The sequence below is a fragment of the Coregonus clupeaformis genome, chromosome 20 (genome assembly GCF_020615455.1).
Source record: "Coregonus clupeaformis isolate EN_2021a chromosome 20, ASM2061545v1, whole genome shotgun sequence".
Classification (NCBI taxonomy): Eukaryota; Metazoa; Chordata; class Actinopteri; order Salmoniformes; family Salmonidae; genus Coregonus; species Coregonus clupeaformis.
Window position 1 is genome coordinate 22,478,476 of NC_059211.1, and position 14,268 is coordinate 22,492,743.

A 14,268-nucleotide genomic window follows, 5' to 3' on the forward strand; every position below is an offset into this window, starting at 1 on the left:
GGTCCTTTGCTGGTGACACTGTCACCAATGGTGGAACAAGCTCCCTCACGACGCCAGGACAGCGGAGTCACTCACCACCTTCCGGAGACATTTGAAACCCCACCTCTTTAAGGAACACCTGGGATAGGATAAAGTAATCCTTCTACCCCCCAAAAAAAAAAAAAAAAAAAAGTATAATTGTAAAGTGGTTATCCCACTGGCTATAGGGTGAATGCACCAATTTGTAGTCGCTCTGGATAAGAGCGTCTGCTAAATGACGTAAACGTGCCCTTGAGCAAGGCACTTAACCCTAATTGCTCCTGTAAGTCGCTCTGGATAAGAGCGTCTGCTAAATGACTAAAATGTAAATGTAAATGTGATTTATTTAGAATTCAAGGCACACTTAACCAGCATGACTACCACAGCATTCTGCAGCGATACGCCATCACATCTGATTTGCGCTAAGTGGGATCATTTGTTTTTCAACAGGACAATGACCCAACACACCTCCAGGCTGTGTTAGGGCTATTTGACCAAGAAGGAGAGTGATGGAGTGCTGCATCAGATGACCTGGCCTCTATAATCACCCGACCTCAAACCAATTGAGATGGTTTGGGATGAGTTGGACCGCAGAGTGAAGGAAAAGCTGCCAACAAGTGCTCAGCATATGTGGGAACTCCTTCAAGGACTGTTGGAAAAGCATTCCAAGTGAAGCTGGTTGAGAGGATGCCAAGAGTGTGCAAAGCTGTCATCAAGGCAAAGGGTGGCTACTTTGAAGAATCTAAAATATATTTTCAATTGTTTAACACTTTTTTGGTTACTACATGATTCCATGTGTTATTTCATAGTTTTGATGTCTTCACTATTATTCTACAATGTAGAAAATAGTAAAAATAAAGAAAAACCCTTGAATGAGTAGGTGTGTCCAAACTTGACTGGTACTGTACATTTGAAGGTGAACAAATCAAAGATGATGAATGCAACAGCACTGCATGATTACGACTGAGGGATTTTGCCAAGTGCTGTGTTTCCTCAAGGTTAGAAAAGATGCACCAGTAACCTCAACATACCACATTAGAAATGCCCAAAATGCCCTCCCACCTAATTCTGATCTGGTTATTGTGATAGCTTAACTACTTGACTCCTGAGCTCCTGAGTGGCACTGAGTCTAAGGCACTGCATCGCAGTGCTAACTGTGCCACTAGAGATCCTGGTTCGAATCCAGGCTCTGTCGCAGCCGGCCGCGACTGGGAGACTCATGGGCGGCGCACAATTGGCCCAGCGTCGTCCAGGGTAGGGGAGGGAATGGCCGGCAGGGATGTAGCTCAGTTAATAGAGCATGGCGTTTGCAACGCCAGGGTTGTGGGTTCGATTCCCACGGGGGGCCAGTATAAAAAGATATGTATTCACTAACTGTAAGTCGCTCTGGATAAGAGCGTCTGCTAAATGACTAAAATGTTGACAATAGCACTGGCCCCCCGTGGGGCAATTGCAGTGCCTTTATGTGTCTACATCTCAAAACCTTAGTGTGGCCTTGCCTCCCTCACTGATCGGAATAAAACTGCACACGTGATAACATACCCCAGGTGGCCTCTGCCACACGTGATAACATACCCCAGGTGGCCTCTGCCACACGTGATAACATACCCCAGGTGGCCTCTGCCACACGTGATAACATACCCCAGGTGGCCTCTGCCACACGTGATAACATACCCCAGGTGGCCTCCCAGGGCCTGTATCCACAAAGTGTCTCAGAGTAGGAGTGCTGATCTAGGTTTAGATCCTCACCTGTCCATATAATTTATTCATAATGATCTAAAAGGCAAAACTGGTCCTAGATCAGCCCTCTGAGACGTTTTGTGGCTACGGGTCCCGATCCAAGCAGATAAAGTAAAGGAGACAAGGAGATGTAACCACTTTAGGCAACAGAGTTTTATCCTATGTGATATTGGCCAATCTCCTTTCCCTGCTATTCCTGTTGCAGGTTAAGCTGTAGCGCCCTCTGCTGGCAGGGCTCAATTCAATGTTGAGAAATAATTCCATGTCAGGGGGGACCTTATTTGCTTACACAGGGTTCCGGGGTCAAGGAATAGAACCCTGTTTGATGTTGCACAGGAATCTGTGTCAGAGGGACTATTTGATGTTGCACATGTCCAGATCAGTGACGTCCCAGTTCAATAATGGACATAGTTGTGCCAGTCGGGGGGGGGACCCTATTTGATGTTGCGCAGGATCCTGCGGCAATGGGTGGTCTTGAGCTCAGCCAGAGCTTTCTCCAGCTCCTGGATGAGGTGCATCAGGGTGGCAGGGTCAGTCTGTAGCACCTTAACACTCTTCTCACCGCCACTCTCCCCCAGGTGCAGCTTCATACTCACTGTAGGCTTTATCTGCTGCCGGAGGGCACGACTGGCCAGCTAGTGGAGAGAGATGGGAGAGGGGATTTTTTTTTTTTAACAAACTGAATTGATGTACCATCAAAGAGAGAGACACAGAAAGACTCTACTCACACACACAGGGTTGCCAGGTTTAACTAGCCAGAGAGGAATCGCCACATTTATCCAATAAACCCTTTTCCCGTGACGTTATCGGGCCAAGTAAGAAGGAATATCGACGTAACTTGTAATGACTTTAGAAGCAACATTTGGTTTTCGTCAAAATAATAATTATTTGCGAGCTAGGTGACGTAATAAAGTAATTTGAATATGTCGCAAGAATACTTGGATACAGCTGTTAGCCTTGGTATATTGGCCATATACCACAAACCCCCGAGGTGCCTTATTGCTATTATAAAACTAGTTACCAACGTAATTAGAACAGTAAAAAGTTTGCCATACCCATGGTATACAATCTGATATAAACACGGCTTTCTGTCAAATCAGCATTCCGGGCTCGAACCCGGTTTATAATTGTAAATAAATCATTTTGCGCCTAAATATAGATAAATCTAACAGGAGTTTGAGTGATGAAAGTTGGACAGAGGACCTCCAAATCTCTGTGCAAGAAACACTTGAACGAACTTCAAAAAACAAAATGTGAACTGTTACCGTCAATCTAACGCGCTCTAACAACTGATCAGCAATTGTGATAGAGCGGTGCAACTTAGAAGTAGGACAAAAACCCAATACATTTTCACCCGCGACATCGTTGTCAAAGTAGCCCAATTTGGCAGGGAAACCACAGACATAGCAACCCTGCACACACAAAAAAGCAGACAGGCAGACAGAGAGAGACAGGCAGACAGAGAGACAGGCAGGCAGAAAAGGCAGGCAGACAGAGAGAGAGACAGGCAGGCAGACAGAGAGAGACAGGCAGACAGAGAGAGACAGGCAGACAGAGAGAGACAGGCAGGCAGACAGAGAGACAGGCAGGCAGACAAGGCAGGCAGACAGAGAGAGAGACAGGCAGGCAGAGACAGGCAGGCAGACAGAGAGACAGGCAGGCAGACAGAGAGACAGGCAGGCAGACAGAGAGACAGGCAGGCAGACAGAGAGACAGGCAGGCAGACAGAGAGACAGGCAGGCAGACAAGGCAGGCAGACAGAGAGAGAGACAGGCAGGCAGACAGACAGACAGACCAATAAACGGACAACACAGTACCAGCACATCCAGCCTCCACTCCAGGTTGTGGTAGTGTGGCAGTGAGGGGGTGAGTTCACTGAGGATGTGTCGGATCTCCTTCCTGTGGTCCAGGTAGAGCTGCAGCAGCAGCTGGTTCAGCTCCTCGGTGAAGCCCAGCACCAGCACTGAGTCCTGAAAGTCCACCTCAGAGATCTAAAACACATACACAGGGCAGAGGACAGGCTTAACGTGGCAGTTCATTCCAAACTCAAAAGGACCGGGTTTTTTTTCCGGACTCTTCCGAAAGCGGCCTCAAAATGAGCGTGCTAGGTAGAGAGAGTAAAGTCAGTGAGTGTGCTATCTGTTAGAACAGTAAAAAGTTTGCCATACCCATGGTATACAGTCTGATATAACACGGCTTTCAGTCAAATCAGCATTCCGGGCTCGAACCCGGTTTATAATTGTAAATAAATCATTTTGCGCCTAACTATTTTCCTGTTGAAGGGTACAGGCTCTATGTATCCACTCACCATGAGTTTGGAGCTCTCGGTGAGCAGGTACATGATCCCCTCCACGCCATGCTGTACGGTCTCTGCGTCAACACTCAGCTTCCCTGAAGGACACAGTGAGGAGGGGAAACTAGTTAGCTACAAGTCTACCACGTAAAACGTATCGGACAATAAAATGGAATGACAGCTTTGCATTGATAAAATGTTTTGTAGGAAGAATTATGCAAGCTTGGAAACTGATACTTACTGGCAGCCCCCTCATAGATCTTAGGGTTTGTTCCCTTTCGCAGGAACTCGACCGCTATTCGTCCAAATTCACCAACCACTGATGAAGAAAAACAAGGAATGTTAGCTTTCAAACTAGAGGCAATGGTCCTGTGACTCCTGTCCAGAGATAACCCTAACCCTTGCCTGGGCAGCTGCTAGTGGGCTTTAAAGTCAAGATCCATAAAGCCCACTAGTGGCTGCCCAGGCTACCCTAGCACTAGCCCAACACTGGACTAAAAGAGCCTAACGTTACTCCTTATTGTCCAAGGACCTGTGGAAGCCAAAACAGCCAAATACTCCGTCTAAACGTGAATCGATTCTCAATTGCGGTACAGTTCTAGAAACATAGATTCCTTAACTTTCATATCACATAAAAATATAAAGTCAGTGTATTTCAGTGACAACACGTTTGTGACGTCCATCTTCCGTTAACACGCAGGTGTTCGGAGACGCAGATAGCTAATTAGAACAGGTCATCCACTCGGTCTGTAACATGGAAATATGGACGTGGGGGAGCCCTAACCCTATAAAAAGGTGTGTAGTAATGTTTTTAGAAAATTATTTCTCGCTGATATGAAAGATACGTTCCTTACGTTTCCAAGGCCGTACCACAAGCGAGGCGTGTTAATATTTGGAGCAAGAGTCGGACCTGGTCAGAAGATAATATAGTCAATAGACTAACACAGTTAGCGTCTATGAATGGGGTACCATAGCACCTATCCCGCCTAGGGATATATATGAGCACTCCCTTGCCCTCTGATAGTCTAAGTGAAATTTTCGCCATATTGCTATACCCATCAGTCATTTCAGATCCATTCAAGGGGTATGGTTGTTTCTGGACAGGCACTGGTAGCCAGAAGTAGCTAGCTAGAATAACAGCTTGAAGACAGAAGACAGGACAATCTATGAATCTATGTTGTATCAAGACTCATATATAATGTCGCACTGTATTCGCTGGTTTAATAACTTGAACACACTAATGAATCTAGCGTTGATTTAGTTAGTCTAATGACAGCTGGTAACGTTTGCTAGCTAGCTAGCTGTCATGCTAACAGTCATATTTACCCGCAGAGTCCACCTCTGGCAGAAACCCCAGGTGCTCCTTATGTTCATCAGATAACACCAACCGCATTATTATAAATTATAGTCTAACGCTTATTGTGCAAAGTCGACAAATGTACCTACTACAGAATGAAACGTTGACTTCTATCAGTTAGCTAGCTAGGCTGATCAAAATCACATGACCACCAGGATCCAGTTCTACAGGGGGGGTGGTGCTTATATTTGTCCTGTTACGAGTGTTTAACGGAAATGGTTTTTTCTATGGTCATTTAATATCCCAACTCGGTCACGGCCAGGGTCACCATTTACAAGTTAAGTGCCTTGCTCAAGGGCACAGCAACAGATTATACTTTTTTGCACCTCGTTTTTCCACCTCGGTTACTAACCTCGAGGCTACCTGCCCCCAGTGCAACCGCAGAAGGACATTGTAATGTCATGGGTGTTGAAATTAAGTTGTCGAAATGATCACTACTCTCTCTGGTATTCATCACAATAGGCCACACTATCACCAGGCACTTGAGGGGCCTTAATATGAGACATATTTCAAATTTCTGTCATCTTAAACAGGATAACAACCTAGGCATTCCAACCTTGTGATGTCTGGAGGCTGAAGAAAACACTGCTTTCAAGTAGGCTACGTACATGTCTACACGTACATTTTTACACTTTTTTCTAGAACTTTCTATAAATTGTACTGTACCACACTCTTGCTGTGCATACAATTTATAGATTTTTTTTTTTAAAGAGTAACTGGAATTAACAATTTGTCCATTGTGCAGTCAGCAGCACCGAGGAACTATAATAAACATAATTCTGAACAGATGGGTGAATGAACATGAATGAACATTTACACGTTCCATTCTTACTTTACATCTCCCTTTACTCGGTTACAGATTTTGTCAGTAATGTGTTATCAGCAAAGGACATGAACCGAAAGTAGCTAGTCGAATTTAGCTAGTCAATCAAGCAACTCTAGCCCAGACGGTTTTATTTCCAAAATAAAAGTCGAGCTTGTTTTAGAACTGCATTCAATAATGACGTTATACCAGTAGATGACCTAGTATACATTTTAGTCATTTAGCAGAAGCTCTTATCCAGAGCGACTTACAGTTAGTGAGTGCATACATTTTCCATACTGGCCCCCCGTGGAAATCGAACCCACAACCCTGGCGTTGCAAGCGCCATGCTCTACCAACTGAGCTACAGGAGGCTTGGGCCTTCAGCAAATGACTTGTGTGAGAATGATAAAGACACAGAAGAGCCTTGTCTAGAATAAACCGCCTGAGCTGCAAAATAGAAAGTAAATATGATTTAGGCTATGCTTATTCCGCTATCTAAATATGCCATGGTGTTGTGTGTTATTTAATGGCCATATAATTGCATAATTTATCCAATATTTGCATCACGAAAATGAATCGCCAAAATACAATCTGGAAAATTATTATTAATGGTATGTTGATAGTAAATGTAGCAATTATATGACATGAGAACAATATTCCCACCTCTTTCATTGTGAATAATTACATTTAGCCCATATTTTTGATGAAGAATGTTAATAAACTCACTGGTTTGCGACCACAAAACCAACCAAAATAGTGCAGCTAATAGCTCCATATTTAAAATACTGTGATTGAAGAAAAATTGTGAAGTTGGTAGAGCATGGCGTTTGCAACGCCAGGGTTGTGGGTTCGATTCCCACGGGGGGCCAGTATAAAAAAATAATGTATGCACTCACTAACTGTAAGTCGCTCTGGATAAGAGCGTCTACTAAAATGTAAATGTAACGTTTTGCAAGTTCATTATCATTTCTACACACTTTCTACCTGGTTTAAGTCGTTTATGGAAAGACGAGTATTTTTTAATTTAAAAAAAAAATACATGTTTTTTTGACTCAGACACCCACAACCCATTCAAAACCTCCTGCGACCAACCAGTTGAGAATCGTTGAGCTAGACAGTCAGGGAGCATCGAAAATTGTAAACACGACGGGGAGAGAGAGAGAGGACATTTTCTTTAAAATTTTGACGGCAATGAAATTTAACACATTTTCTGTGCGGCCCGCCGGACCTCTCTGAAGACCAAATGTGGCCCACGGGACAAAATGAGTTCTGCTGTACTGTCTTTGGCAGTAGTGCTGTACCCTGGTCGACTCTCCGGGTCGGGTGCCATTGTAGCTCAATTGGTAGAGCATGGCGCTTGTAACGCCAGGGTAGTGGGTTCGATCCCCGGGACCACCCATACGTAAAAATGTATGTACACATGACTGTAAGTCGCTTTGGATAAAAGCGTCTGCTAAATGGCATATTATTATTAATATTTAGTGGGCTGGCCTAGTGTCTTCGGGATTTCCAACCGGGCCAGTCTCAGGGCCTCATGACCTTGTAGTCTACTGCCTCCATGTGGGCTCAACGTGTATGGCAACAGACAAATATGAATAACACATTAGGTTTTGTAGTTTTAAACCTCAATTTGTGATGGATTGCAAATATCTGCAAAATAACAAGTATTACAGAAACGGCTGTCATATAAAATGTAATCTCTAGACATAATTACACTCATCCTACAGAACTACAGCTGCGCATACCTTTTCCTACTTATACTGAACAAAAATATAAACGCAACATGCAACAATTAACGATTTTACTGAGTTACAGTTCATATAAGGAAATCAGTCAATTGAAATAAATTCATTAGGCCCTAATCTATGGATTTCACATGACTGGGCAGGGGCGGAGCCATGGGTGGGCATAGGCCCACCCACTTGGGAGACAGGCCCAGCCAATCAGAATGAGTTTTTCCCCACAAAAGGGCTTTATTACAGACAGAAATACTCCTCAGTTTCATCAGTTGTTCAGGTTGGCTGGTCTCAGGCGATCCCGCAGGTGAAGAAGCCGGATGTGGAGGTCCTGGGCTGGCGTGGTTACACGTGGTCTGCGCTTGTGAGGCTGGTTGGATGTACTGTCAAATTCTCTAAAACGACGTTGGAGGTGGCTTATGGTAGAGAAATAAACATTAAGTTCTCTTGCAACAGCTCTGTTGGACATTCCTGCAGTAAGCATGCCAATTGCGCGCTCCCTCAAAACTTGAGACATCTGTGGCATTGTGTTGTGTAACAAAACTGCACATTTTAGAGTGGCCTTTTATTGTCCCCAGCACAAGGTGAATCTTTGTAATGATCTTGATATGCCACACCTGTCAGGTGGATGGATTATCTTGGAAAAGGAGAAATGCTCACTAACAGGGATGTAAACTAATTTGTGATTTTTTTTTCTTCCCATTTCAGTTGCAATGTTGCATACACACACACACACACACATATACAGTTGAAGTCAGGAGTTTACATACACATAGGTTGGAGTCGTTTTTCAACCACTCCACAAATTTCTTTTAAAAAAACGATTGTTTTGGCAAGTCGGTTAGGACATCTACTTTGTGCATTACACAATAAAAAGTTCTCCAACAGTTATTTACAGATTATTTCACTGTATCACAATTCCAGTGGGTCAGAAGTTTACATACACTAAGTTGACTGTGCCTTTAAACAGCTTGGAAAATTCCGGAAAATGATGTCATGGCTTTAGAAGCTTCTGATAGGCTAATTGACATAATTTGAGTCAATTGGAGGTGTACCTGTGGATGTAGTTCAAGGCCTACCTTCCAACTCAGTGCCTCTTAGCTTGACATCATGGGAAAATCAAAATAAATCAGCCAAAACCTCAGAAAAATAATTGTAGACCTCCACAAGTCTGGTTCATCCTTGGGAGCAATTTCCAAATGCCTGAAGGTACCACGTTCATCTGTACAAACAATAGTACGCTAGTATAAACACCATGGGACCACGCAGCCGTCATACCGCTCAGGAAGGAGACGCGTTCTGTCTCCTAGAGATGAACTTACTTTGGTGCGAAAAGTGCCAATCAATCCCAGAACAACAGCAAAGGACCCTGTGAAGATGCTGGAGGAAACAGATACAAAAATATCTATATTCACAGTAAAATGAGTCCTATATCGACATAACCTGAAAGGACGCTCAGCAAGGAAGAAGCCACTGCTCCAAAACCGCCATAGAAAAACCAGACTACGGTTTGCAACTGCACATGGGGACAAAGATCATACTTTTTGGAGAAATGTCCTCTGGTCTGATGAAACAAAAATAGAACTGTTTGGCCATAATGACCATCGTTATGTTTGGAGGAAAAAACGGGGACACTTGCTAGCCGAAGAACACCATCCCAACCGTGAAGCACGGGGGTGGCAGCATCATGCTGTGGGGGTGCTTTGCTGCAGCAGGGACTGGTGCACTTCACAAAATACATGGCATCATGAGGAAGGAAAATTATGTGGATTATTTGAAGCAACATCTCAAGACATCAGTCAGGAAGTTAAAGCTTGGTCGCAAATGGGTCTTCCAAATGGACAATGCATACTTCCAAAGTTGTGGCAAAATGGCTTAAGGACAACAAAGTCAAGGTATTGGAGTGGCCATCACAAAGCCCTGACCTCAATCCTATAGAAAATGTGTGGGCAGAACTGAAAAAGAGTGTGCGAGCAAGGAGGCTGCAAACCTGACTCAGTTACACCAGCTCTGTCAGGAGGAATGGGCCAAAATTCACCCAACTTATTGTGGGAAGCTTGTGGAAGGCTACCCGAAACGTTTGACCCAAGTTAAAAAAAAATGTAAAGGCAATGCTACCAAATACTAATTGAGTGTATGTAAACTTCTGACCCACTGGGAATGTGATGAAAGAAATAAAAGCTGAACAAAATCATTCTCTCTACTATTATTCTGACATTTCACATTCTTAAAATAAAGTGGTGATCCTAACTGACCTAAGACAGGGAATATTTACTAGGATTAAATGTCAGGAATTGTGAAAAACTGAGTTTAAATGTATTTGGCTAAGGTGTATGTAAACTTCCGACTTCAACTGTATATAGTACCAGTCAAAAGTTTGGACACCTACTCATTCAAGGGTTTATTTTTACATTGTAGAATAATAGTGAAGACATCAAAACTATGAACTAACACACAAGGAATCATGTAGTAACCCAAAAAGTGTTAAAAAATCAAAATATATTTTATATTTGAGATTCTTCAAAGTAGCCACCATTTGCCTTGACAGCTTTGCACACGCTTGGCATTCTCAACCAGCTTCATGAGGTAGTCACCTGGAACGCATTTCAATTAACAGGTGTGCGTTCTTAAAAGTTAAGTTGTGGAATTTCTTTCCTTAATGCGTTTGAGCCAATCAGTTGTGTTGTGACAAGGTATGGGGGTATACAGAAGATAGCCCTATTTGGTAAAAGACCAAGTCCATATTATGGCAAGAACAGCTCAAATAAGCAGAGAAACGACAGTCCATCATTACTTTAAGACATGAAGGTCAGTCAATCAGGAAAATGTCAAGAACTTTGAACGTTTCTTCAAGTACAGTCGCAAAAACCATCAATCTTTATGATGATTCCACAGGAATGGAAGACCCAGAGTTACCTCTACTGCAGAGGATAAGTTCATTAGAGTTACAAGCCTCAAATTGCAGCCCAAATAAATGCTTCACAGAGGGGGACGGCGCCTTCTGGCACACTACAATGGACATTAGACCGGTGGAAATCTGTCCTTTGGTCTGATGAGTCCAAATTTGACATTTTCGGTTCTAACCGCTGTGTCTTTGTGAGATGCAGAGTAGGTGAACGGATGATCTCCGCATGTGTGGTTCCCATCGTGAAGCATGGAGGTGGTGTGATGGTGCTTTGCTGGTGTCACTCAGTGATTTATTTAGAATTCAAGGCACACTTAACCAGCATGGCAACTACAGCGATACGCCATCCCATCTGGTTTGCCCTTAGTGGGACTATCATTTGTTTTTCAACAGGACAATGACCCAAAACACACCTCCAGGCTGTGTAAGGGCTATTTGACCAAGGAGAGTGATGGAGTGCTGCATCAGATGACCTGGCCTCCACAATCACCCAACCTCAACCCAATTGAGATGGTTTGGGATGAGTTGGACCGCGGAGTGAAGGAAAAGCTGCCAACAAGTGCTCAGCATATGTGGGAACTCCTTCAAGGACTGTTGGAAAAGCATTCCAGGTGAAGCTGGTTGAGAGAATGCAAAGCTGTCAAGGCAAAAGGTGGCTACTTTGAAGAAACTCATATCAAATATATTTTGATTTGTTTAACACTTTTTTGGTTACTACATGATTCCATATGTGTTATTTCATAGTTTGTCTTCACTATTATTCTACAATGTAGAAAATAGTAAAACAATTAAAACCCTTGAATGCGCTGGTGTCCAAACCTTTGACTGGTACTGTATATATTCCATAATTGCTCCCACAGTTGATTTCTTCAAACCAAGCTGCTTACCTATTGCAGATTCAGTCTTCCCAGCCTGGTGCGGTCTACAATTTTGTTTCTGGTGTCCTTTGACAGCTCTTTGGTCTTGGCCATGTGGAGTTAGTGTACTGTTTGAGGTTGTGGACAGGTGTCTTTTAGACTGATAACAAGTTCAAACAGGTACCATTAATACAGGTAATGAGTGGAGGACTAGACCTCTTAAAGAAGAAGTTACAGGTCTGTGAGAGCCAGAAATCTTGCTTATTTGTAGGTGACCAAATACTTATTTTCCACCATAATTTGCAAATAAATTCATTAAAAATCCTACAATGTGATTTTCTGGATTTTTTTTCTAAATTTGTCTGTCATAGTTGACGTGTACCTATGATAGAAAATTACAGGCCTCTCATCTTTTTAAGTGGGAGAACTTGCACAATTGGTGGCTGACTAAATACTTTTTTCCCCCCACTGTATTCCATACGGTCTACACACACACACCATGTATTTATATTCCGGACTGGAATTGCTAGTTCTGATATTTCTTAATTTCTTGTTTCTCCTTTTTTTTGGGGGGGGGGGTGTATTTGTGTTAGTATTGTACAGTTAAAAATGTACTGTATTGCTGGAGCTAGAAACACAAGCATTTCACCGCACCTGCTTTAACATCTGCTAATCTGTGTTTGAAACAAATAAACTTTGATTTGATGTAATTACCGTGTTACTACACTTCCTAGAGTGGGACTGATGACAGAATACAACCCAGTTAGCGGTTGTGTGGTATTTTCCAAATGGTAGTGTTTCACTTAGTACTTTCTCTTTGATATATGGCACTTGAGTCAGAATAATTAGACTATTAATATGGAAAACATTTATTATGATTTATGTATACAAAAAAAATATTTCAAATTGTAAATGTAATAATCAATAGCAGTAAGACAAACACATTTTGGCATGCGCCCTCCCTACATCCCACCCCTACAAGTCCTCTTAGAGTAATAAAGTTTAGGGTTTTATCTCCACTTTTGACCCAAATATTAAATTCACAAATGTTTAGTATGGCTCAAATGACTAAACCATGCTCTCCCATGTATACTGCATTTCCTCATTGTCAATGTCAGTCCTTACCACCTCTATATTACAGTTAAAAGGACTACTAACAATATTCTTAGCTTCTCCCACTGGCTTAACAAATCCCAGCATCTAATGTGGTAAGGAGTGAACACTGAAAACCTTGCCCTGAAAAAGCTGTGGTATCTCACATTTCACTTGCTGCTACGTCTGTAACATAGAACCTGATAATTTGGCAGTACTGTGAATACATACTGACATCATTGACTAACATTAGTAGTAGTACTGTGTACTAACAGTAATGTGTGTATAAAACCAACAGTGCATGAAACTAAAAGCTGTCAAGAAACCTAAAGTAAAATCACCAGTAGTGGTGGTGCAACTTCTATAGAAAACACTAATTAGTAAAATGATCGTCACAGTTCAATCATGATTTTTAAAAAAAATAGTCTGGATACCCTGTCCAGCTACCAATCTTCAGTTCAATGGAAACGCATGCATCAATACAAAACATTGTTGCAACATTATTTCCATGTCTTTCGGTTAACGTGATTATTTTAAAAAAATGGCAAAAAGCTCTGCCTGATGCATAGCCATGCATTTATTCTATAGACATGAATTTTGCTAATTTAAATTTGGAGAATTAACACTTTATAGTCAAATGAAAAATAGCTCTGCCATTTAGACCCAAACTTGATCCATCTAAAAAGAGAACTTGAAAAAACAACATGTAAACAAAAGTAATTACAATAATCCTATCTAAATAATAATAATAATCAAATGATGCAAAGCACTGCATTCAAAAGACATACAAAAAAATTATGTTTCCCAGGCCAATATTAAAACTATAAAAGTCAAAGCAACATTGCATCTGTTTTTGGTAAAAAAAATTTATAGTCACAATTATTGATAAAGTGAAAATCAATAATCCAATCCAAATTGCTCCTTCCTTCCAATTTCAAAGCCATGTAAAGAGTTAACACTGCTTGTGTAGTAGAACTACTTCACCACTGAGATGCTAAAGCAGACAGCCACGTGAAGAATGGAAAATCAATGAGGTTTATAAGTGTTCAAATCCTGAGGTCTTCATAAAAGGGGTGTCTCACTCAAATTACAAAATTACATATTGTTTTCCTTACTCTGTAAGCAGTCCATGGACAAGGTACTGTGTGTAATTTTGTAATTTGGGTTAACTATCCCTTTAACGTAGAGAACGTCTACAACAAGTAGCTGTGTGGGACGGGAGTTGAGACAACAGATCCCTGCACACGTCCAAGCAAACTGCCATTGGAATCTGTTTCAATTCTATTTAGAAAATCCAAACTGCACCCTGTCCATCTTCATGAAAGGCAGATTCTCACCAATTACATCTCATATTGCTGACTTGAAGTAGCAAGACTACCTTTCATTCTAGGCACAACCATACATTCAGTAGGTGCAAAAGGTAGAAAAGTTAATCTGGTTTAGTTTTTAGCAGAATCCCTGCCAT

General features: G+C 42.1%; 1 protein-coding gene across 2 annotated transcripts; it reads right to left on the reverse strand.

Annotated features, from left to right (window-relative positions):
- Window positions 1–2,186: 2,186 nt before the first annotated feature.
- On the reverse strand, window positions 2,187–5,581 carry commd2 (COMM domain containing 2). 2 transcript variants are annotated; one of them, XM_041838651.2, is made up of 5 exons: window positions 5,378–5,581; window positions 4,293–4,370; window positions 4,067–4,149; window positions 3,576–3,749; window positions 2,187–2,393 (listed from the first exon to the last, which is right to left on the reverse strand). In XM_041838651.2, the coding sequence occupies exons 1-5, from the start codon at window positions 5,442–5,444 to the stop codon at window positions 2,193–2,195; spliced, it is 603 nt and encodes a 200-aa protein (XP_041694585.2). In that variant the 5' UTR covers window positions 5,445–5,581; the 3' UTR covers window positions 2,187–2,192. The 2 variants fall into 2 exon arrangements, with proteins under 2 accessions (XP_041694585.2, XP_041694586.2); XM_041838652.2 differs by having other exon boundaries at window positions 5,498–5,563.
- Between the last annotated feature and the right edge of the window lie 8,687 nt (window positions 5,582–14,268).